This window comes from Schistocerca piceifrons, chromosome 4 (assembly GCF_021461385.2).
Source record: "Schistocerca piceifrons isolate TAMUIC-IGC-003096 chromosome 4, iqSchPice1.1, whole genome shotgun sequence".
NCBI classification, from domain to species: Eukaryota; Metazoa; Arthropoda; class Insecta; order Orthoptera; family Acrididae; genus Schistocerca; species Schistocerca piceifrons.
Window position 1 is genome coordinate 99228917 of NC_060141.1, and position 27503 is coordinate 99256419.

A 27503-nucleotide genomic window follows, 5' to 3' on the forward strand; every position below is an offset into this window, starting at 1 on the left:
TGCTAGCTGCTCAAATTTCTTCTTCTGGCGAATGGCGATGGTTTCACAGTTCACGCTCCAAGTAGAGAAGAATAGTGCAATTCCTTTTCTAGACATAGAAGTATGAAGGACAATGGAGGGCATGCTGGGGCACAGAGTATATCGCAAGCCTACACATAGAGACAGGTATCTGCATACCCAATCCTATAACCACCCAGCGCAGAGTAACTCTGTCATCCGTTCTTTGGAAATCCGTGGGCAGCACCTAAGTGATGGTCAAAACATGACACCTAAGCTTAAAAGGTTATGCACAATGTTTCTAGCCAATGGCTACAGCTATAAGTCAATCCACACAGCCTTGTCGATGAATACAAGTAAGCATGATATGCAGGAAATAGACAAACTGCAGCCAACAGTGCACTTACCTTATGGGGAAAATGTTACTGACCAAATAGGCAAACACCTTCATTGGGCTGGGGTGCAGCCTGTCTTCCATAGTGGTTGCAGGATCTAGGATGTGCTAGGCTCCACTAAGGACAAGGTGGATGCATTACACACTGCAGGCTTGTACAAGGTGGAATGTGAATGTGGAGAGGCATACATCAGTGAGACTGGCAGGCCAATAGCAATGTGCATTCAGGAACACAAGTTCTATATTCATCTAGGGCAACACAACAAATCTGCAGTGGCAGAACATCAGCAAGATTGCAGAAAAGAAATAAAATTCAGAGAAGACTGTGTGTTGGCCAAGCAGCTGGTTATGATGAAATGCAAAATCAGAGAGGCCATTTAAATACTTAAACATCCTAAGAACATGAATTGAGAGGATGGACTCAGGCTTGCCCCATCTTGGCTGCCAGCAATCAGAGCCCAACGGACCGCAGTGTCAACATTGTGGTCCACATTCCCGCAAGTGGTGACACTGTGAAGAAGGTGATCACCAAGCAGAGAACGTGTGAAGTAATGGTGCAGGTGACAACAGAAAATATTCTATTAGGACAGAAAAATGGTGATGAGGACAGTACCTATAGCTCAGCTAGCTCGAAATGGTGGTATATTAATTGGATGACCAGGTTTTGTACTTCCTAATTTGGTTACAAACATTTTACTCATTGCTAACATTGTGCCAACCAACTTCACAACAAAGTGAATGTAAAGTCATATCTGCTGCAGCAACCAGATTTGTGTTTTGGAATGTCAGAAATTTCATTTTGACACCCATGGTGAGTGTGATGACAAGATGCAATACACTCTTACTGTTGATGATTTGGATGCCCATGTATTAGTTTTGATGGCAGAATATTTATGTCATGCCTGTACAGTGTAAATACCAACATCTAAAGGACCATATACTTCAAAGAGGGCGCAAAGCTTCAGACATAAATTCCTGTAAAGACTGTTGTTATTCCCAATGATGAATGTGGTGTACCTTCACAGTTGGATAGTGCTGACAGAATATACTGAGTGCTTCAAAATGACAACATTAGTATCGCATAACAATTCTGTACTGCAGTTGCTACAGCACCTTCATCTGCCATTATAAACAACAGGACAGCACCTACTGCCTACTGTTTTCTGAGCAGGTACACACACTGCAGTACTCAAGTGGACACACCCAGGCAGCAGATGACAGAAGCAGACAGTGAAACAAAGACTCATGCCAGCCATAATGACATCAACTCTCAGCTATTTCACTGACTCACATGCTGCAAAGTAAACAAACAGCAGTGTAAGTAGGCACCACCCTGGTACTGGTACCATACCTGTTTTGGCACACAGGACAAAAAGTGCATTGGTCCTTGTTCTCACCCAAATGGGATTGGCATCTGGTTTTAGATGCAACTGGTCACAGGTACTTAAGAAGGCACCTGTCTCTCAATACACAACATATCGCTGTTGGTGACAACAGAAACAATTCCAACACAATCGTCCTTTGCTCTGTGAAAAGACATTGCGGCTAAATAAAATAGGTGCCAATGAATCATTTGTGGTAAGTAACACATGATTATACAGATTTAAATCCTGTCATGGACTTTGTGTATTGGAAATAAAAGGTGAAAAAATGTCAGATGACGTGGATGCCAAATTCTTTTAAAGATGGGTTTAAAAAAGAATTGGCTGAGAATGATTGTGACTTCTACTTTACAATGCTGATGAACTTAGATGAAATTCGAAATCATTAGCATCAGAATTTTCAGCTTTTCAGCAGGAAAGTTGAGCTCCAGGATATAAAATTAGTAAAGAACAAGTAACAATATTAGTTTGTGGATAGTATCAAGACCCATAAAAGGCCTTTGCTCCTTGTCAGAAAATAAATAAAAACCCAATGCTTCAAAAATATCAGACTTTCCTTAATTTATAAAAACCAAAAAAAGATATGGATGAACATTGAAATACTCAGTTACTAGTATGGCAATACTTTTATCCCTGAAGTACAGAAATTTCAAAATGAAAATAGTAAATGAGGAAATTGTGAAAACCCATCCGCCAACGGAACAGTTAGAGAGAGAAAATGGGATGTATACAGCAAAATTTTTGTCTCCTAATGTGACATCCTTGTTGCAGCCAATGGGTCAAAGTGTTACTGAAATATTAAATGACTTCATAGAAAACAACTCTTATGTGGGTTGTTATTTGTTAATGAAGATAATATTGAAGCCATTTTGTAATTTTTCAAGTGAATGAATGTACAGGAGTATTGTTACATGGTTGTAGATGGGTGGGAGTTGACTGAAAGGAAGACTTAGAACAAAGCTTGGAACAGGATACTCAAATGAGAGCACAAAAATTCAGTAACTGGTACAGACGATTCTGTTTCAGAGGATATAAATGAACTAATGTCAAAGATGCAGATATGCCAGGAATGTGATGCCGGTGATATAAAAGAGTGGCTCACTTGTGACAGTAATATTAAGGTTTTCAGATCATATCAGATGACACATTGTTGGAAATATATCACAGGCAAATGTATAGCAGGAAATGGGAGAAGATGAAACAGTAGAAAATGTAGATGCGAAAATGGTGCAGGATCATCTCTTGTGGAAGCATTTCAAGCCTGGATGCAGCTTTCAAATGGTTTGAAAAAGAACCATGAATTTGCTACAGGAAAAAGAAATTCATGATATAGCACCAAAGAAGAGAAAGAATTGTTTACATCAACTGACAGTTGCCAAATTTTTAACAAAATCAAACTACAGTGACTATCCTATGTGACTTTTGTTAGGTAATTAATTCATGATTAAGGCTGCTGTATTTTAATGATTTTAAGAACATATTCTTATGTATGAAAATTTGTCTCTAATCTTGTGATCAACATTGATTTTTTTATTTTAATAAGTTTAATTATTTTGGTTGTTTTGAATAAACACCTAACATTATCCTTTGTATTAACCCTAGAAAGATAAGTTTATGACAATATAACTAAAGGGTAACTGTATACGGGTGATGTACATTACCTTTCTAGAGTTAATAATATATAAATCACTTTTTGACAATATAATGTAATTGGATAGACAAAAAGTTTACTCACCAAATGGTGTCAGGAGAACACACATATAAAGAAAGGTATTATGTATGCAAGCTTTCAGAGCGAGTGGCTCCTTCTTCTGGGAAAGTTTTTGAAGGGGAAGGAAGAGGGGTGAAGGAAAATGGTTGGGCAGGTTTAGGAAAAGGGGTAGAATTCAGAAAAGTCATCTAGTGAGGGCTTACCAGATGAGAAGGAAAGACTGATTGTTGGGGACTGCACAGGATGAGATTTGAAAACCTGAGAGCTTAAAGATGGAAAACAGGGTAGTGTACAACACAGAGGTTACTGCTAAAACACTGCGCATGAGTTAATAAGAGTGAAAATTTAAGTGCATTTTATGTAATAGAGGTAGGAGGGGACAGCAAAAAATAGGCAGGTCAGAAAATGAAAGAAGTAGAAAACCAAAATGGAGGGAACAAAGGAGAAGTTACTGTGAAGAAATGCTGAGATGGAGGAAATTAACATTAATTTATGTCAGGACATGTAGCACTAGTTCCCACCTGAAAAACTGGTGTCTGGGGGAAGACTCCAGATGACACATATGATGAAACAGGCACCCGAGGTCACGACTGCTATGTTATAGAGCATGTTCTTTTGTGTGTTGCTGGTATTCACACTCTTCCTATGCCTATTCATCCTAACTGATAACTTGCTGGTAGTCATGCCAATGTAAAAATCCAAACAGTGTTTATGTAACACCTGGTATATGAAGTGTCATTTTACAGGTGGCTCTCCCTTCGACAGTATATGTTTTGCCAGTTACTGGGCTGGTATAGATGGTGGTAGGAGGGGGTGTACGGCAAGTCTTGCAGTGGGGATGGTCACAAGGTTAGGAACCTTAGGGTAGGAGACATTTGCAAAAGGAGCATAGGGTCTGCCAAGGACTTTCGGCGATTGGTGGGAGGGTGATGAAAAGCTATTCTAGACGTGGTGGACAAAATCTCATACAGAATGGACCTAATTTCAGCGCATTATTTTAGGAACTTATGGCCTTGTTGAAGCAGCTGATTAATACATGCAAGACCAGTACAATACTAAGTGACAAGTGGTGTTCTCCAAAGGTATTTTTTTTTAAATCAACGTTACCAGGATTCAGATGTGATGGCCCAGGAAATCTGCTTTTGAACTAGGCTGGTGGGGTAATTATGTCCAGTGAAGACTAAGGGAGAATGGTGGTGTACTGCTTAAAGAGTGTGCATCCCAACAAATACATTTGCCTCTAATGCCAAGGCTGTATGGGAGGGAACAGTTGACATGGAAAGGATTGAAACTGTCAAAGTGTAAGTACTGTTGTTTGTTGGTAGGTTTAATGTGGACAGAAGTGTGTAGCTGGCCTTCAGTGTGGCTGAGACTAACATCAAGGAAAGCGACATGGGTTGCAGAATACAACCATGTGAAATTTAAATGGGAGAATGTATTTAGAGATTCCAGGAATTTTAAAAGGTCAGCCTCACCATGAGTCTGCATGGCAAAGATGTCATCAATGTATCTAAACAAAAGCAGGGGCTGAAGCGTTATGGATCCTAGGAGAGCCCCATCCTATTGACCCATGAAAAGGTTGGCATAAGAAGGAGCCATCCTCGTTCCTGTGGCTGTACCCCTGGACTGTTTGTATGTCTGCCCCTCAAAGTTGAAGTAGTTGTCAGTAAGTATAAAGTTAATTAAGGTGAGCAGGAAGGGTGTCATATGTTTGGAATCAGGTGGGCACTGACTGAGGAAATGTTCAGCAACAGACAGACTGTGTATGTGGGGGATGATGGTATAAAGGGAGGTGGCATCAGTGGTGACAAGCAAGGTGTATGGTGGGAGTCAGACACACACATATCCTCATGCATTCAGTTATCCAAATTTTCAATTATCCAAATGACTTATGACAACAGTTGCTTCAGTTAATTGAATCTCCACTGTATTACATGCACAGACAGAAGAAATGGACTCACTTAGGTTATTTCTTCATGTTTCCTTATGTGATGATGGTAATCCTGCATTTTTGGAGCACAGCTGCCATGTCATGCAAGAGAAACTAAAAGCATTACGAGAAGACAGGGCAAAGATACTTATTGGAAATCAGATATTACTACACAAATTGTATTTGGTGACAAAGGAATTAGATGCTGCTCAAGCAGAAATTCAGAAGCTACAAAAGGAATGTTCTTGATCTCTACTATCATCAGCAGTTTGCACCACTCAGACTGCATTTAAATTTGGAGAAACACTGCTGACTAGCATCATTGCACCACTCCCAGCCCTCCAGTTGCTCAAGAAGCTCTGCATCTGACTCCTGACAAATTAGCTCCAGGAAAAAGGAGATGGATGAACTGTTAATTCTGGGAATAATCCATGGTTCAAGTAGACCTTGGGCATCACTGCTGCACCTTGTAAAGAAGGAAGATGGCACACGGAGGCCGCACAGTGATTATCATGCATTAAGTGCACTCATCATTCCTGACTGTTACCCTATACTGAACTTTGAGGATTTTATGAGTGCACTTGCTCAAGCAATAGTTATTAGTGTAACAGGCAAGGCCTATCACAGATTCCTGTGGCACCCCAGGACATTCAAAACACTGAAGTTATTGTGCCTTTGTGTTATTTGAATGATTGTGTATACCTCATGGTTTGAAAAATGCCACACAAACCTGGCAAACATTTGTGGACAAAGTATCATGTGGACTTGATTTTTGTTCTGCTTACTTAGACAATGTGCTTGTGTTGTCCAATACAATTTCAGAACAGGAGGTACATTTGCAGCTGACTCTCCATAGATTTTCAAAACGCATATTAGTTTTTAAAGTAGGCAAATGGGAATTTTATCAGCAAAAGGCACAGTTTTTAGGACACACAGTTTTGACATCTGACATTTGTCTGCTCCAAATTGTGGTTGAAGCAATACACATGCCTCATACTGAGAACTTTCAAAAATAGAAAAGGTTTCCAGTGACAGTTAATTTGTATAAAAAACATTTACCCCATGCAATGGTTATGCAGCCAACTTTGGCTGCTGTTTTGGCAGGCCACAACACTAATAGTGTGACTATGCTCACACGTGGACTCCAGATATCTTACAAGCCCTTGGCCAGGTGAGAGCAAGCCTTCAAGGCACCTTACTGTTGGCCGACCCTGTACACACTGCACTCCTTGTAGTCATCATCAACATGAGACAACTACCTATTGGTGCAGGTCTACACCAAAAAGTAAATGGATCATGGCAAACACCTGGCTTCTTCTCTCAAAAACTGACCACTGCCCGAACCAAGTGGAACTTTTGTGATAGAGAATTACTCACAATTTAGAAGACTATAAAAACATTTACAACCATATGGGAAGACATGACTGTCTATTGTTTTCAAGGACCATAAACCAGTTGTTTTTATTTTTGCAAAACTGATGGAATCTTTTATCCCTGGTGAGTTCTGACAGCTCAAATTCATTAGCCAAATTTGTAAAAAGTGGCAGATTATTTTTTGTGACTCAATGCTATATCTGGAATCACTGACTATAGTAAGTAGGTGCCAGCACAAGCCATTAACACTCACAAATGCAGAACTGATATAAGGTTTGAAGCTCAGGTAACTGCTCTTCCAAGGATCAGGAACTCAGTTGTGGTGTGATGTTACCAAACAACAACCTTGACCATATGTGGCTTCTACTTCCCAAAAAATATGTTCAACATGTTACATACCCCCACTCATCCAGCAGCTACTAAAAACATGACTAGAATAGTTACAGATAGATATGTGTAGCCATATGTAAAAAAAAAAAGGACTGTCACTTGCAGGTCAGGGCACTTATGGTGTATCATGAGGCAAAGGTTGGCAGACATGTAATAAATCTGTTGGATGCTTCCCTGAACCCAAGCAGTGAGTTTCCCATGCGCAAATCTAATTAGTGAGCCCACTACCTCCAGTGGAAGGTTGGTTTTCACAGTGATTGGTCAATACAATAATCTGATTGCCAACATTCTTGTGGTGAACAATTTATAAAACTTTCTTAGCTTATTGTATTGTGCATTGGTTACCTTGCATCAGGATAGGCAGTTTGAATCAGCACTATTCCACAAACTCTCCACATTTTGAAATTTATAACACCATCACACCACACACTATCAATAGAATGGTAGAACCATTGCACAGGACTCTTAAAGTGGCACTCTTGTGCCTTGATACTTCTTGGGTAACAGTACTCCCATTATCCCTACACAGACTCTGCAGAATGGTCAAATTAAACATTGTTTATATAGTTTGTTTATGGTGAACCACTGTGGCTACCACTGGAATTTTTGGTGCATCAACAAGAACCTTCTGCACAGGATATCTCATTCTTTTGACAACAGGTGAAATACCTCATTTCTAAGTTCTGTCAAAGTCCAGCATCTCACCAAGCAGATGCCAATATTTTTATTCACGAAGACTTGCATATGAGTTTCCATTTAATGTTGACGATGGATGCGGTTAGTTCACCACTACAGTCATCTTACTCCAGACCATATCAGATTGTAGTACACAATGAGTAGGCAGTGAAAATTCTTCTAAATGACAAACCTACTACAGTGCCACTGGATTGGATAGAATTAACTTACCTCCTATGCAAAGACTTATCCTTCATATCAGCACTGTTTGCATCAATCACTGCCTACAGCAAACAATGCAGTCAATGTACAGACAACACCAATGCTCACACAACTTTCATCTGACCATTGCAGTATTGCTGTTTCACAAAAGACATACAAGGGTTGGCTGGTTTGTACATCATAAAACATCAATACCTCTACATCCCTGGAACTTCACTCTACCAATGGGAGGGGGGAGGGGGGGGGGATTGTGCTGTCAGGCACTGAGATTACTTCAACTGTAAAACATAGTCACTGAAAGAACTAGTAAATGTATTTGACTTGGTAACTTGAGTTTTGTGCTTTTTGAACATGCATGCCCCACTGACTTACTTGCATTTCATTCTCTGTGTTAATGAGTATTTATCAAGTGTTCAATAATCTAGCTTGTTCATTCGCATCAGTATATGCATAGTTTTCATTGTGGTCCACATTCCCACATGCTCATCTTGGGCTGTCTTTGAAATCAGTCAGTGATCCAAGGAGTAGTTTCTATAAGAATTAAACAGAGGCTTCTTTTGGTGCTGTTGTTGAATGGTCTGCTCACAAAAGGAGTTGATGAAACATATACTGTAGTTAAGATTTTTAATTTCATTTCTGTAATTTGAGTTCCAATAATAGGTATTATTATTTACAATTTATTTCATTTATCTATTATAGTTCACTGATTTCATTTATATCTTTAATTGTAAGACATATTTATATTTGATGTGACATTTATTGATACTGCAAATGCAACACAGTACAATCTACTAAGACATAATGACATACTGTATCATAACTTAACATACATAATAATTTCTTCAATATGCTTTGTAATTTATGAAACCAGCAAGAAAGAGAGAGAGAGCAATGTATTTATGTGTTTTTGTATGTCACTTTCTATTTTTAATTCATTATTGGTGGCATTAATAATACATTCTTCCTCATGGTTTCAGTTCACTATTATAATTATAATGATGATGGCTGGAACTACACAACTTTCCCAACTCCTCGGTTTGCTTCTGAGTATGGTTTCCAATCATTACCATCAATCTATACATTATCTTCAATAGCAATACCTTCAGACCTAAGTGTTGGCAGTGAACTCATGCAAAGAAGACAGCACCATCTTAATGGTTATGAGGAAATGGCTCAGCAAATAAGCAGGCACCTTCCTCTTCCAGATGACTATGACACTGAAGAAAATTTCCGAACTTTCATTTACTTCAGCCAGGTAACACATTACCATAGTATACAGTTTCTCTCAAATGTTCAGGCCAATATTTTTTTCATATAATATGTATTGTGTTTTGGTGATATACATCATTTTAATAATCGTTCATTAACTTTTATAAGGGGCTACACATTTTGGAGATTGCTGCGCAGTTACGATTTAATTTCTTTTACACTTATGTGAACACAATTCTCTTGTTTTCTGTAGCTCTTCCTACACATGCAGATAGACATAAAAATGTATTGTTTTTCACCAATACAAAATATGGCATTAATAGCACATAAATAAACACTGTGAAAACAGTAGACTTCCACAGTTTCAAAATTAGAATATGCTTATGCCAGAGCAGTAAAAAGAGTGGACAGAGAAAGTCTGGAAACTATTTAACATTTAAAAATGGGCAAAATCAGTAGGACAAACAGAATTGAAAGATGTATGTAGTGTTTGGTTACATTGTTATTTTACATATTTAGATTATACTATATATAAGGACTGTATTTGCAATACTTGAAAAATTATATATATATATATATATATATATATATATATATATATATGAAAGTGCTGGCAGGTCGACAGACACACAAACAAACACAAACATACACACAAAATTCAAGCTTTCGCAACAAACTGTTGCCTCATCAGGAAAGAGGGAAGGAGAGGGGAAGACGAAAGGAAGTGGGTTTTAAAGGAGAGGGTAAGGAGTCATTCCAATCCCGGGAGCGGAAAGACTTACCTTAGGGGGAAAAAAGGACAGGTATACACTCGCACACACGCACATATCCATCCACACATACAGACACAAGCAGACATATTTAAAGACAAAGAGTTTGGGCAGAGATGTCAGTCGAGGCAGAAGTGTAGAGGCAAAGAAGTTGTTGAAAGACAGGTGAGGTATGAGTGGCGGCAACTTGAAATTAGCGGAGATTGAGGCCTGGCGGATGACGAGAAGAGAGGATATACTGAAGGGCAAGTTCCCAGCTCCGGAGTTCGGATAGGTTGGTGTTGGTGGGAAGTATCCAGATAACCCGGACGGTGTAACACTGTGCCAAGATGTGCTGGCCGTGCACCAAGGCATGTTTAGCCACAGGGTGATCCTCATTACCAACAAACACTGTCTGCCTGTGTCCATTCATGCGAATGGACAGTTTGTTGCTGGTCATTCCCACATAGAATGCGTCACAGTGTAGGCAGGTCAGTTGGTAGATCACGTGGGTGCTTTCACACGTGGCTCTGCCTTTGATCGTGTACACCTTCCGGGTTACAGGACTGGAGTAGGTGGTGGTGGGAGGGTGCATGGGACAGGTTTTACACCGGGGGCGGTTACAAGGGTAGGAGCCAGAGGGTAGGGAAGGCGGTTTGGGGAATTCATAGGGATGAACTAAGAGGTTACGAAGGTTAGGTGGACGGCGGAAAGACACTCTTGGTGGAGTGGGGAGGATTTCATGAAGGATGGATCTCATTTCTGGGCAGGATTTTAGGAAGTCGTATCCCTGCTGGAGAGCCACATTCAAAATCTGATCCAGTCCCGGAAAGTATCCTGTCACAAGTGGGGCACTTTTGTGGTTCTTCTGTGGGAGGTTCTGGGTTTGAGAGGATGAGGAAGTTGCTCTGGTTATTTGCTTCTGTACCAGGTCGGGAGGGTAGTTGCGGGATGCGAACGCTGTTGTCAGGTTGTTGGTGTAATGCTTCAGGGATTCCGGACTGGAGCAGATTCGTTTGCCACGAAGACCTAGGCTGTAGGGAAGGGACCGTTTGATGTGGAATGGGTGGCAGCTGTCGTAATGGAGGTACTGTTGCTTGTTGGTGGGTTTGATGTGGACGGACGTGTGAAGACACCTGTCCAATGGGCAGCTTCACACGTCCGTCCACATCAAACCCACCAACAAGCAACAGTACCTCCATTACAACAGCTGCCACCCATTCCACATCAAACGGTCCCTTCCCTACAGCCTAGGTCTTCGTGGCAAACGAATCTGCTCCAGTCCGGAATCCCTGAAGCATTACACCAACAACCTGACAACAGCGTTCGCATCCCGCAACTACCCTCCCGACCTGGTACAGAAGCAAATAACCAGAGCAACTTCCTCATCCTCTCAAACCCAGAACCTCCCACAGAAGAACCACAAAAGTGCCCCACTTGTGACAGGATACTTTCCGGGACTGGATCAGATTTTGAATGTGGCTCTCCAGCAGGGATACGACTTCCTAAAATCCTGCCCAGAAATGAGATCCATCCTTCATGAAATCCTCCCCACTCCACCAAGAGTGTCTTTCCGCCGTCCACCTAACCTTCGTAACCTCTTAGTTCATCCCTATGAAATCCCCAAACCGCCTTCCCTACCCTCTGGCTCCTACCCTTGTAACCGCCCCCGGTGTAAAACCTGTCCCATGCACCCTCCCACCACCACCTACTCCAGTCCTGTAACCCGGAAGGTGTACACGATCAAAGGCAGAGCCACGTGTGAAAGCACCCAAGTGATCTACCAACTGACCTGCCTACACTGTGACGCATTCTATGTGGGAATGACCAGCAACAAACTGTCCATTCGCATGAATGGACGCAGGCAGACAGTGTTTGTTGGTAATGAGGATCACCCTGTGGCTAAACATGCCTTGGTGCACGGCCAGCACATCTTGGCACAGTGTTACACCGTCCGGGTTATCTGGATACTTCCCACCAACACCAACCTATCCGAACTCCGGAGATGGGAACTTGCCCTTCAGTATATCCTCTCTTCTCGTCATCCGCCAGGCCTCAATCTCCGCTAATTTCAAGTTGCCGCCACTCATACCTCACCTGTCTTTCAACAACTTCTTTGCCTCTACACTTCTGCCTCGACTGACATCTCTGCCCAAACTCTTTGTCTTTAAATATGTCTGCTTGTGTCTGTATGTGTGGATGGATATGTGCGTGTGTGCGAGTGTATACCTGTCCTTTTTTCCCCCTAAGGTAAGTCTTTCCGCTCCCGGGATTGGAATGACTCCTTACCCTCTCCTTTAAAACCCACTTCCTTTCGTCTTCCCCTCTCCTTCCCTCTTTCCTGATGAGGCAACAGTTTGTTGCGAAAGCTTGAATTTTGTGTGTATGTTTGTGTTTGTTTGTGTGTCTGTCGACCTGCCAGCACTTTCATTTGGTAAGTCACATCATCTTTGTTTTTTGATATATATTTCCTACGTGGAATGTTTCCCTCTATTATAACCATATATATATATATATATATATATATATAATAGAGGGAAACATTCCACGCGGGAAAATATTATGTCTGCTTGTGTCTCTGTATGTGTGGATGGATATGAGTGTGTGTGTGTGTGTGTGTGTGTGCGAGTGTACACCCGTCCTTTTTTCCCCCTAAGGTAAGTCTTTCCGCTCCCGGGATTGGAATGACTCCTTACCCTCTCCCTTAAAACCCACATCCTTTCGTCTTTCCCTCTCCTTCCCTCTTTCCTGATGAGGCAACAGTTTGTTGCGAAAGCTTGAATTTTGTGTGTATGTTTGTGTTTGTTTGTGTGTCTATTGACCTGCCCGCATCCTGCAACTACCCTCCCGACCTGGTACAGAAGCAAATAATCAGAGCCATTTCCTCATCCCTTCAAACCCAGAATCCCCCACAGCAGAACCACAAAAGTGCCCCACTTGTGACAGGATACTTTCCAGGACTGGACCAGACTCTGAATGTGGCTCTCCAGCAGGGATACGACTTCCTGAAATCCTGCCCTGAATTGAGATCCATCCTTCATGAAATCCTCCCCACTCCACCAAGAGTGTCTTTCCGCCGTCCACCTAACCTTCGTAACCTGTTAGTTCATCCCTATGAAATCCCCAAACCACCTTCCCTACCCTCTGGCTCCCAGGTAAGAGGGAAAGACGAAAGGATGTTGGTTTTAAGGGAGAGGGTAAGGAGTCATTCCAATCCCGGGAGTGGAAAGACTTACCTTAGGCGGACAAAAAGGACAGTTATACACTCACACACACACACATATCCATCCGCACAATTACAGACACAGGCAGACATATGTGGCCTTTACCAGAGACTGGTTTAATGCAGCTCTCCATGCTACTCTATCCTGTGCAGATTTCTTCATCTCCAAGTACCTACTGCAACCTACATCTTTCTGAATCTGCTTAGTGTATTCACCTCTTGGTCTCCCTCTATGATTTTTACCCTGTTGGATTTTCTTGAAATAAAGTACAAAGTGATTTCTACTTAGTCTGTAGCCCACTAATTTATTCTTTTTTTTCATCTGTATTCAGTTTATCATTGAAGATATGTATAGTTCTCAACCTTCACTACAAATGTCTTTTGTTTGTTAAAATATTGATTTGTGTCATATTCCATAAATTGTTTTGTGGATCCTTGTCAGTCACCAAGAGCTAAAAAAGTATAATACATGCAAGAGTCACCCTAAAAGTTCTGAGACTGAATGGTTTCTTGTCCAGCATCATACTTCCAGTAAAGCAGGTAGCATACATTCTGATCCATCCTGTGCCATTTCAAACAAGTGGAAGCACCTCCATCACCATATCCCTCACATTTTTCAGCAATACTAGGTTGTGGAGATAAAACTGCAGCATTTCTGTGTTGGATTCCATGGTACATCTGAGTGTGAATCAGTCTCTTGAATTACTGAATTTAGGGACTTCTTCTTGCAAAACTAAAAACTTTGCACTGTTGTTTTTGTTTACAAACAGTTGCATATAGGCCAAATTTGTGGAGCCATATTTTCGTATTTACCTGTAATTTAACTGACTTATTCTTAATAAACTATTACGTTTATCATGAGTGAAAAGTGCTTGACTTGCTGTAGAATTGTTGGGTCGGGGCTATGGTGTGATGGGTGCTGTAGTTTTTTCCATGTGGATGACTGTAGTGGCATGGGAATAGGGGAAGTAAATGAGACTCATCAGTGGTTTTGCAGGATTTGTAGTAGAGATAGGAAGATACTAGAACAGGAGGGGAAAATTGCCACCCTTCAGGCTGAGTTAGACAAGGCTAGGGGAGATATTGACAGGTTAAGGAGGGAGAAGGGTAAAGAGAGGTGGGAAGTGGCGACAGGCAACAGGAGGCTTTTCGCGGATGATGCTGTTGTATACAGAGAAGTTGCAGCATTAGAAAACTGCAGCCAAATGTAGGAAGATCTGCAGCAGATAGGCACATGGTGCAAGGAGTGGCAACTGACACTTAACATAGACAAAGGTAATGTATTGCAAATACATAGAAAGAAGGATCCTTTATTGTGTTATTATATGATAGCGTAACAAACACTGGTAGCAGTTACTTCTGTAAAATGCCTGGGAGTATGCGTGCGGAACAATTTGAAGTGGTATTATCATATAAAATTAATTGTTAGTAAGGTGGGTGCCAGGTTGAGATTCATTGGGATAGTCCATAGAAAATGTAGTCCATCAACAAAGGAGGTGGCTTACAAAACACTCGTTCGACCTATACTTGAGTATTGCTCATCAATGTGGGATCCATACCAGGTCGGGTTGACAGAGGAGATAGAGAAGATCCAAAGAAGAGTGGCGCATTTCATCACAGGGTTATTAGGTAATCGTGATAGCGTTACAGAGATGTTTAGCAAACTCAAGTGGCAGACTCTGCAAGAGAGACGCTCTGCATCGCGGTGTAGCTTGCTGTCCAGGTTTCGAGCAGGTGTGTTTCTGGATGAGGTATCGAATATATTGCTTCCCCCTACTTATACCTCCCGAGGAGATCATGAATATAAAAATAGAGAGATTCGAGCGCTCACAGAGGCTTTCCGGCAGTCGTTCTTCCCGCGAAGCATGCATGACTGGAACAGGAAAGGGAGGTAATGACAGTGGCACATAAAGTGCCCTCCGCCACACATCGTTGGGTGGCTTTCAGAGTATAAATGTAGATGTAGATGTAGAGGAACAGGCCTAGAACTTTATCTGACAGCTTCATGGTGAATGTGGAAAATAGATTTGACCTGTTGCTTCAGTTAGAAACTGGTGAGCCTCAAGCAGTTGCAGGTGTAGACAGGGCACAACAAACTTTCAGCAGCAAATTGAAAAGTAAGAAAGTAGGGAAATCAGTAAAGAGAAAGAAAGTGTTGTTGTTAGGTAGTTCCCATGGAAGAGGTGTTGGCCAACTTCTGTTGGATGAACTAGGACCATAATACCAGGTCACCAATTTTTGTAAACCTAGTGCTGGTCTGGAGCAGGTGACAGAGGATTTAGGATCACTTTGAAAAGACGTCACTAAGGAAGACACCATGGTTATAATGGATGGGGCAGGTAATGGTATTGACAGAGATTCTGGGTACCGTACAGAGTGCGACCTGGCAAAGATTGCATCAGCATCGAACCATACTAGTGATGAGATTGTATCTGTTCTTGTGCGCCATGACCGACCTCATTTGAACCCTTCTGTCAGGAGAGTTAATTTGGAGTTGGAACAGTTGCTTATGTCAGGTGCAGGGTCACACATTGGTGTGGTTCCTGTGGATTCTCTCAATAGGTGGGATTATACTAGGTATGGCCTTCACCTCAACAGGAAGGGGAAGGGTAAACTGGCTGGGAAAATAGCAGGAAAGTTAAAGGGGGGAGGCACTGTCATGAGTGATAAAATACCAGTGGTTATAGGGTTCAGAAAAGACCCTTTTTTAAGGTAGTGAGGACAGAAAGAAACCAAATTTTAAGAGAGGTTAGGACTGAGACAAACCTTCAGTTTGGGAAAGAAACCAAAAAACATAATTCTAGCTCATTACATCAGCACAAACAACCATTGGTTAAGAATTTTCAACAGTCAGCAGATATTTTAACACCACCCAATTTTAACTCAGTCAATGGTGAAATGTCAGCTATCTTTATTGCGTCAAATATTTGAGGACTGAGAAATAAAATTAATGAATTAATTATCTGCACAGACGAATTAGAATCTTCAAACCCAGCTGACATAATCTGCCTCTCTGAACATCATGTGACCACTGGTATAGAACTTGTAAGTGTTACAGGGTTTAGGTTAGCATCTCACTTTTGTAGATCAGAAATGGAGAAAGTAGGAGTTTCCACATTCAACAGGAACTGTCATAAATGTAAGAACATGGACATTTATAAATTTTGTCTAGAACAGCATATGGAAGTATGTGCAACAGAAGTAGAATTTCACAAAAAATCCTTCATAATATTAAGTGTATATCAAGCACCTGCAGGTAACTTTAATCTGTTAGTAAACCACCTTGAAGCTGTACTGGCCCATTGAACAACCAAAAACAAAGAAATAGTGGTTGCTGGTGATTTCAATGTAGATTTCCTTGAAGACTCTCCCAATAAGAACTTATTTGAGTTAGTAAAACTTTCATTCAACTTAATTCCCACTGTAAAGTTCCCCACTAGGGTAGCCAATTGCTCACAAACAGCCATTGATAATATCTTTATAGAAAAGTCCAATGAACAAACTTATATTACAAAACCAAATGGCCTCTCAGATCATGACATGCACTTCCTTCTGTTAAATGTTAACAGTGAACAGGATATAAAATCTGTTAAATCTGAGCTCAAGAGGGTAATCAATAATCCAAAAACTGATTATTTTTGGACACTCCTCAGAGGCATTCACTGGACTGATGCTTATAGTGCTCATGGCATGAATGAAAAATATAACACTTTTGCTAATGAAGTGCTTACCTTACTTGAACACTCTTTTCCCCAAAAACTTACCAAGGTTAAAGCTAAGTCTAAAAGAAGCCATGGATTACGCAAGGAAAACTGTATCTGTCAATCCAAAACAGTTCTGATGTTGATGCTATAGCACATTACAAGAAATACTGCAAAATATTAAAGACTGTAATACAGACATCAAAGCAAATATATTATAGGACAAGATAGTCATATCAGATAACAAAATAAAGACAATATGGGATATAGTGAAGCAGGAGACCGGTAGAACCAGACATGAAGAGGGACAAATATCATTACGAGTAAATGATACGTTGGTGACAGATGTGTATAGTGTTGCAGAACTTTTTAACAAACATTTCATAACTGTTACTGAAAAGATGGAGTTGTCAGGTTCTGTAGATGCTGCTATGGAATACCTCAGACCAGACATTTCAAGTAACTTCCATAATATGAATTTGACCCTCACTACCCCAGCAGAAATAATGTCCATCATAAAATCTTTAAAATCAAAAACATCTAGTGGATATGATGAAATATCAACAAAGCTAATTGTAGAATGTGATTCTGAGTTAAGTAACATTTTAAGCTATCTGTGTAACCGATCGTTTATCAGTGGAATATTTCCTGAATAGTTAAAAGTATGCTGAAGTTAAGCCACTGTTTAAGAAGGGAGATAAAGAAATAGCATCAAATTTCCATCCAATTTCACTTTTGCCAGCATTCTCAAAAATTTTAGAAAAAGTAGTGTACAGTTGGCTTTATAACCATCTTATCTCATATAACATACTGTCAAAGTCACAGTTCAGATTTCTAAAGGATTCTGATGTTGAGAAGGCTATCTACACTTACAGTGAAAATGTGCTTATTTCATTAGATAAAAAATTGCAGGCAACTGGTATATTTTGTGATCTGTCAAAGGCATGTGACTGTCTAAATCACAATATCCTTTTAAGTAAATTAGAATATTATAGTGTAACAGGAAATGCTGCAAAATGGTTCAAATATTATATCTCTGGTAGGAAACAAAGGGTGTTATTAGGAAAGAGACATGTATCAAGCTATCAGACATCATTCAACTGGGAACTAATTACATGTGGGGTCCCACAAGGTTCCATTTTAGGGCCCTTACTTATTCTTATGTATATCAATGACTTTTCATCAGTAACATTACCAGATGCCAAGTTTGTTCTGTTTGCTGATGATACAAACATTGCAATAAATAGCAAATCAAGTGTAGTCTTAGAAAGATCAGCTAATAAAATATTTTTGGGCATTAATCACTGGTTCCTAGCCAATTTCTTGTCACTAAACTTTGAAAAAAACGCACTACATGCAGTTCAGAACTTGTAAGGGGTGTCCCACGAGTATATGCGTAACATATGATCACAAGCAGATAGAAGAAGTGGACAGTGTTAAATTCTTAGGATTACAGCTTGATAATAAATTCAACTGGGAAAAGCACACCACAGAACTGCTGAAGCATCTTAACAAATCTCTATTTGCCATGCGAATTGTGTCAGACATAGGGGATATCAAAATGAAAAAGCTGGTGTACTATGCTTACTTTCATTCCATATATTTATTTATTTATTTATATTTATATTTATATACTTGTTCCATAGATCTGTACATGTGAGCAAGTCACTCAGATGTGGAACGTGTCAATGTACATAATAAAATACATAGAATAAAGACATTGTTATAGTATTAATAACAGTGCACAAAAGTCACTTATTAGCTTAAAAACTAGTCAACATAAATGTGAAGATAGCAGTTTCACATTTAGGGCATTATTGCATCTATTTTAACCTTGAACAGTAATCAAAACTCCCCACTTTGGGTTTAAAAGTGACCCAAAAATGGAAATGAGAAAAACAGGAATTTTTACATTAGGGCATTGTTACATTAGTTTAACAGTAAACAGTGTCAAAAAATTTAAAAACATCTTTCCAATCTGGGTTTTACTTATTTCTCTGAAAGAATTCCTCTAGTGAATAAAGTGAGGTCTCAAGTAAATAATTTCTCAAGCTACATTTAAATACTGATGTACTACTCCTTATACTTTTCATGCTGTTGGGTAGGGAATTGAAAATTTTCGTTCCAGCGTACTTTAGCCCTTTCTGAATAAGTGTCAAGTTCTTTAACACACAGTGGAAATCCTCTTTTCTTCTGGTGTTATATTCATGATGTAGGCAATTTGTTTCATACAGAGCGGGGTTATTTATTATGAAGCACATCAGTGAATATATGTACTGAGATGTTGCTGTCAGTATTTCAAGTTGTTTAAAAAGATTTCGACATGAGGTTCGTGGGGGTACACCACAAATGATTCTTATTGCTCTTTTTTGTGCTGTGAGGATTTTCTTTGCGGCAGGTGTATTGCACCAGAAGATGATGCCATAACACATGACTGAATGAAAATAGCCAAAGTAAGCTGACTTTGAGATGGTAATGTCATTGAAGCGTGACAAAATTCGTAAAGCAAATGTTGCCGACGTCAGCCGTTTTAGTGTTTGTAGAATGTGATGTTCCCAATTCAGCCTACTGTCCATGTATACGCCTAGGAATTTTGATAAGTACACTTGCTTTATCATCTGATCATTCTGTGTGATAACTATTTCTTTTGGGTTTTTGTGGGTTGTCTGGAACTGGATAAAATTGGTTTTTTTCAGGTTTATTGAAAGGGAGTTAATACTAATCCAACCCAGAACTTCTTTAAGGATATCATTGACCTCGGATTCTAAGTCAGTAGCTGACACATTATCCACCACAATGCACGTATCATCAGCGAACATTGTAAATTTACACTTCTTATTGATGGATAAAGGCAGGTCATTAACATACACTCCTGGAAATTGAAATAAGAACACCGTGAATTCATTGTCCCAGGAAGGGGAAACTTTATTGACACATTCCTGGGGTCAGATACATCACATGATCACACTGACAGAACCACAGGCACACAGACACAGGCAACAGAGCATGCACAATGTCAGCACTAGTACAGTGTATATCCACCTTTCGCAGCAATGCAGGCTGCTATTCTCCCATGGAGACGATCGTAGAGATGCTGGATGTAGTCCTGTGGAACGGCTTGCCATGCCATTTCCACCTGGCGCCTCAGTTGGACCAGCGTTCGTGCTGGACGTGCAGACTGCGTGAGACGACGCTTCATCCAGTCCCAAACATGCTCAATGGGGGACTGATCTGGAGATCTTGCTGGCCAGGGTAGTTGACTTACACCTTCTAGAGCACGTTGGGTGGCATGGGATACATGCGGACGTGCATTGTCCTGTTGGAACAGCAAGTTCCCTTGCCGGTCTAGGAATGGTAGAACGATGGGTTCGATGACAGTTTGGATGTACCGTGCACTATTCAGTGTCCCCTCGACGATCACCAGTGGTGTACGGCCAGTGTAGGAGATCGCTCCCCACACCATGATGCCGGGTGTTGGCCCTGTGTGCCTCGGTCGTATGCAGTCCTGATTGTGGCGCTCACCTGCATGGTGCCAAACACGCATACGACCATCATTGGCACCAAGGCAGAAGCGACTCTCATCGCTGAAGACGACACGTCTCCATTCGTCCCTCCATTCATGCCTGTCGCGACACCACTGGAGGCGGGCTGCACGATGTTGGGGCGTGAGCAGAAGACGGCCTAACGGTGTGCGGGACCGTAGCCCAGCTTCATGGAGACGGTTGCGAGTGGTCCTCGCCGATACCCCAGGAGCAACAGTGTCCCTAATTTGCTGGGAAGTGGCGGTGCGGTCCCCTACGGCACTGCGTAGGATCCTACGGTCTTGGTGTGCATCCATGCGTCGCTGCGGTCTGGTCCCAGGTCGACGGGCACGTGCACCTTCCGCCGACCACTGGCGACAACATCGATGTACTGTGGAGACCTCACGCCCCACGTGTTGAGCAATTCGGCGGTACGTCCACCCGGTCTCCCGCATGCCCACTATACGCCCTTGCTCAAAGTCCGTCAACTGCACATACGGTTCACGTCCACGCTGTCGCGGCATGCTACCAGTGTTAAAGACTGCGATGGAGCTCCGTATGCCACGGCAAACTGGCTGACACTGACGGCGGCGGTGCACAAATGCTGCGCAGCTAGCGCCATTCGACGGCCAACACTGCGGTTCCTGGTGTGTCCGCTGTGCCGTGCATGTGATCATTGCTTAGACAGCCCTCTCGCAGTGTCTGGAGCAAGTATGGTGGGTCTGACACACCGGTGTCAATGTGTTCTTTTTTCCATTTCCAGGAGTGTATATGAGGAACAGCAAGGGCCCAAGCACTGATCCCTGTGGCACTCCATGCTACACAATTCCCCACTCAGAGTCCACTGTATATTGTGATACACTATCTGAAACATCTAGAATAATCTTCTGTTTCCTATTTTCGAGGTACAATTTTAACCAGTTCCCTACAGGTCCTGTAATTCCATAATGACAGGCCTTCTTGAAGAGTATCTGGTGATCTACACAGTCGAACGCCTTTGATAGGTCGCATAAGACACCAATTGGCAGCCTCTTGCTGTTTATAGACTCTAGAACATCGTTTGTGAATGAGAAAATTGCATTATCTATTGAAACTCCCTTTTGAAAACCAAACTGCTGACTGTTAATGATGTTCAGGTCACCAAGGTGTGCCACAATCCTGTTGTACAGAGCTTTCTCTAGGACTTTTGAAAATGTTGTTAATAGAGAGACAGGGCGATAGTTTGACACATTTGTAGCATCCCCTGCTTTGTACAGGGGCCTGGCAACAGAGTATTTCATTCTATCTGGAAACACTCCTTGTTGCATGGATGTGTTGCAGATGTGAGACAAAACTTCTGTCACTTCACTACAGCAAGCCTTCAACAGCTTGCTTGAAATATCGTCGATACCAGCAGAATGTTTATTTTTCAAAGACTGTATGATTTTTTTGATTTCATTGGCAGTAATGGGAAGCACACTTATTTGACTGAAAGGTTCTGGAAAATTATTTTTCATTATACGGGCAGCTTTATCTACAGAACCATGGCAACCTATCAGTGATGGGACAGTTAAAAAATGTTGGTTAAAGATTTCAGCAATTTCCTCACTATTAGTTATCTCTGAGTTGTCAACAGTTAAAACAATATTTTTGTCTTTGGTGTAGTTTACAGTCCCTGTTTCTCTCTTTATCACATTCCAGATTGTTTTAATTTTATTTTCAGAATTAGTAATTTCAGATGCTATACACATACTTTTAGAGTTTTTAATTACTTTGGCAAGAATTTTACAGTAGAGTTTATAATGTTTTAGCTGAGCAGGGTTGTTAGAAGTCTTTGATGCTATGTAGAGTTGTCTTTTTCTCTGGCAGGAAGCTATGATGCCCTTAGTGAGCCATGGTTTTTTTGCAGCCCTTGCAGCTTGGACTCTGTATGACTTTTTTGGAAATACACTTTCAAAGATACCTGCTATCTCATTTGTGAATAAATTGTATTTTGAATTAGCAGTTTCTGCTAGATAAACAGGTGTCCAGTCAGTATGCTGAAGACATGATCTGAACGTTTGAATAGCTTCCTCACTTATTTTCCTTACTGTTTTCCATCTAAGTGAGGTGTCATTCAGAGGAATTCCCAAGCTGTTGAAAGTAACTCGTTGTCCGTCATGGTCAGACAGACCATTTATAACCATTTCAATATCAATATGGTTGACTTTACTCTGATCAACAAAAACGTTATCAATGAGAGTACTGGAAGAGGTTGTGGTTCTGGCGGGCGAGCTAACCATGGAAACAAGGTTGTACGTGCACATGAGATTTTCAAACTCCACCTTGCAGGGAGAATTAACCAAGAAATCTATGTTAAAATCCCCAACAACTATCATGCCCCTATTTTTTCTACTTAAGTACAACAAAAGAGTATCTAATTGTTTAACAAACACTTTAAAACTTCCAGATGGTGCCCTGTAAACTGCTACAACTGTTAATCTGGAGACTGTGTCTGGCACCTCTATAGCACATACTTCAAAATGTAGCTCAAAGCAGAATCTTTGTACATCTATTGCCGTGAACAAGACATTGTTTTTTACATATACAGCTACTCCTCCTTTGTCCATATAGTTCCTGCAATAAGACGTTGCCAAAACATAGTTGGGAATAGGGACCACTTCAATACCAGCAGTGATGTGGTGTTCTGTTAGACACAGAATGTGGGCACTGTTTATACCTTTTGTGTCTTCTATATTTGCTGTGAACTGATCCAGCTTGCAGTATAGGCCTCTTATGTTCTGATGAAACACTGTTAAATTTTGTTTGTCTTTAATTGTATTGCTGTTTGAGTGGACTTTCGTTTGTGTATTAATTACTTGTTGCAGATTTTTGTTACTGGACCAAATCCTGCTAGACTTGGCCCAGCTCACTAGTTTCCCTCGTTAGTTAGGGCTATGACTGGTCTGCTTTCATGATCGTTATTGTTTAGGCCTGTTATTTCATGAAAAGCTTTTTCAATGTCTGCTGCTAGTTTATTTTTGCCAAACTGATTTAGATGTAGTCCATGCTTTGTGAAGCAGTGTCTCTCATACCTGTATGTATCCAGTAGTGTCACATTCGTAAACTTAGTGCAAAAATGTTTCAGTTTACTATTCGTTAGGCAAATTTCTCTGTTCACACAAGACCAGTCTGCCAGGTCATATCTCGTGGGCACAGTTGTTAGTATTATGTTTGTATGCTGTAATAACTGCAGCAATACGAGTAGCTTTTTAATGAAAGTGCTGGCCTCGTTGCAATAAACATTGTTTGCTCCTGCGATTATCGCAACACAGTCTTTTTCCGTGAATTTAGCACATTCTATGTGTATGTCTTCTACCACATTCACGAATTTTGCATCTGGTTTAACAATTGCTGATATACACGAACCATCTTGAGCAGAGTTCGACATGCATGTCGAAATATTGCGAGCATGACTGTCTCCAAATATTTTTACGTTATTTTTCAGTTGTGTTTGTTTACGTACACGATCGGAACTTTTTCTTACGCAACCACGCGTGTTTTGTGTACACGTGTTGCCGTCTACTACAATTTTAGATGCACTGTTTTTGTTATTTGAATTATCACTGTTTATCAAGCACTGAACTTTGTCCACCGGGATTATTTTTTGGGGTAATTCATCAAACCAAGCTGAAGTTTTCCAGGCACAAATAAGTGCGGTATGAGTTATATGTGGTGTGAACTCAAGAACGTCCTGCAGAAGCCTGTTTATGGAACTAGGGATACTAGCTACTGCTTCCCAATATATTTATTTTTAATGAAATTTGTCATTAAAAATATATCACTTTTTCAAACCAACAGCTGAATTCATGGAATCAATACTAGAAATATATATATATATATATAAGGGAAACATTCCACGTGGGAAAAATATATTTATGTGACTTACCATACGAAAGTGCTGGCAGGTCGATAGATTTACATTTTCCCCCTTTTACTGCTGCATGTACAAATTGTGTGAAGTGTGACTGTCAAAGAGCTGAAATATGAGCTCTAATTTCTCTTAGTTTCTTGTCATAACCTTTTGAGGGAGAGATGGGATACATGATATGTTATCTATCTCTTCTTAAAATGTATGTTGTTAGAATTTTATTTCTATCGACCTGCCAGCGCTTTCGTATGGTAAGTCACATCATCTTTGTTTATATATATATATATATATATATATATATATATATATATATATATATATATATAAAAAACAAAGATGAGGTGACTTACCGAACAAAAGCGCTGGCAGGTCGATAGACACACAAACAAACACAAACATACACACAAAATTCAAGCTTTCGCAACAAACTGTTGCCTCATCAGGAAAGAGGGAAGGAGAGGGGAAGACGAAAGGAAGTGGGTTTTAAAGGAGAGGATAAGGAGTCATTCCAATCCCGGGAGCGGAAAGACTTACCTTAGGGGGAAAAAAGGACAGGTATACACTCGCACACACGCACATATCCATCCACACATACAGACACAAGCAGACATATATAAACATGTCTGCTCTAAATATGTCTGCTTGTGTCTGTATGTGTGGATGGATATGTGCATGTGTGCGAGTGTATACCTGTCCTTTTTTCCCCCTAAGGTAAGTCTTTCCGCTCCCAGGATTGGAATGACTCCTTACCCTCTCCTTTAAAACCCACTTCCTTTCGTCTTCCCCTCTCCTTCCCTCTTTCCTGACGAAGCAACCGTTGGTTGCGAAAGCTAGAATTTTGTGTGTATGTATGTGTCTGTTTGTGTTTTTATCGACCTGCCAGCACTTTCATATGGTAAGTCACATCATCTTTTGTTTATATATATATGAGGTAACAGTTTGTTGCGAAAGCTTGAATTTTGTGTGTATGTTTGTGTTTGTTTGTGTGTCTATCGACGTGCCAGCACTTTCGTTTGGTAAGTCACATCATCTTTGTTTTTAGTTATATTTTTCCCGTGTGGAATGTTTCCCTCTATTAATTCATATATATATATATATATATATATATATATATATAAGTGTGTGTGTGTGTGTGTGTGTGTGTGTGTGTGTGTGTGTGTGTGTGTGTAAGTAAAATCTAACTTCTGCACCATTTCAGTAGTCATATTACACATTTATTACCTTATAAATAAATTAAAAAAACTTGTTTTTATTTTAAATTCAGTGCATTAGTATTTGTAAAATGATTCTCTCATGTAGTGTTCATTAAAAAATGATGATCATTCCACTTGGGACCTGTGGAATGGTACATTAGCTTATTTGTTTGAGTTGTAAATATTTGTCATGTATTGTTTTTCTGATATGTTCTACATCCTGGAGGACCTCCTCACTATGGATCAATTGGAATGAAAGTAAATCTAATCTAATCTAATCTATGGGTCAAAACATCTATCTACACCTCCATCTACACTCTGCAAGCCACCTCAGTGTGTATTGGGGAGGGTGTTCTTCGTATTATTCTCATTTTCCCCCTTTTACTGCTGCAGGTACAAATTGTGTGAAGTGTGACTGTCAAAGAGCTTAAATATGAGCTCTAATTTCTCTTAGTTTCTTGTCATAACCTTTTGAGGGAGAGATGGGATACATGATATGTTATCTATCTCTTCTTAAAATGTATGTTGTTAGAATTTTAACAGCAACACTTCTCTGCAATGCATATTACCTTTCTTGTCACATCAGCTACTGGAGTTTGTTATAAATCTCCATCATGTGTTTGCGCACACTAAATGAACTCATGATGAAATGTGACATTCTTTGGTGAATCTTCTCTCTCTCTGTCTCTTTTCTGTTATTTGAATCTGATAAGGGCCCCAGACTCTCAAGTATTATTCACATTATTAGTCAAATGAGTGTTTTGTAATCCACTTCTTCATTTACATTTCCTTAAGTGTCTTCTAATAGATTCAATCTCCAATAGATTCCGCACTGACATTTCCCTTTCCTACAATTAGTTTTATGTGATAATTACACTCTAAATTAATCACTATTTTGTATTTTGTCTACAAATATTTGACAGTATCTAGTCCCACCTTGTCAGAATTAGTATTTGAGATTTTAACTGGTAGTAAAAGATGATTTTCCATTGATCTAGTGATGAAGTTCTGGTCATGTATTAGATTCTTTCATGGTTGTCCTTTATCAACAAAAGTGAACATTGAAAGAAGTGAGAGTAAAGCTTTGTTGCAAAGCGCACATCTGCACAGTCATGCGTGAAGAAAGTACAGCAAGATGGCAGCTCCTTTATATTTTTCCCAGTAAATCCAGGAGAAATTTTAAATTATGGGACTCTGTGGTATTTTACTCCACCAGTACCCAGTTCCTGTTCACAATACTAGCTATAGAAAATTTTAAACTGACGAGTGACCAGACAATTTCCCACTCTCTCTACCCAGCTATATCACAAGGAGCACCTCATAAGGTTATATCAAACCTGGAAAAGCATGGCTTGCCAGTGAGCACATCCTACTCCAATTCTGTTCGTGTAGCATCATCAATCATGGCCTGGTTCATTTATTTATCAGCAGTTGAGTGGGGCAGCAAGTCATGCACTGTTTTGTCTCACACATTTACTCATATTTAGATTTACTCTCCTTAATATTGCCCTATCTTTCAGGTTGTCACTTTGGTTATTATTATGGTCAATGTCCTGGCTTTAATTCTGGTTATTTCTGTTACTGTTCCTCTATTTCCTTTCTTCAGAATGTCAAAAACGAAGAATACTGAAAACTGTTTTCAGTGAGGAGTGGCAGATGAGGTACTACTCTCAAAGCAGTTGTGATGTCAAACACTAATGTTTCATACTAGTATGTAAAAAGTGATTGAGTTAGAACATAGATACTAATCTTGCTTGAAATTTCTCTCCACTCCATGAAGCAACACACGGCCATCACTATCATGATGAACAATGAATAGAAGGGTTACCTGAACCACTGAGTCTTAAAGAAAAGAATTTAACTGAATCATCTGTGATATGCTTGAAAGATGTAACAAAAACTATGAATATAATACATGGAGGAAATTGCTCACCATCCCATCG

General features: G+C 40.2%; 1 protein-coding gene across 1 annotated transcript in view; it reads left to right on the forward strand.

The window, feature by feature from the left end:
* Positions 1–27503, forward strand: part of LOC124795630 (beta-mannosidase-like) — a 302941-nt gene that overhangs the window by 223424 nt on the left and 52014 nt on the right. The window contains exon 11 of the mRNA XM_047259702.1: positions 9053–9330. Coding sequence (XP_047115658.1) covers positions 9053–9330 — 278 coding nt within the window. The remainder of the gene's footprint in view (positions 1–9052; positions 9331–27503) is intronic.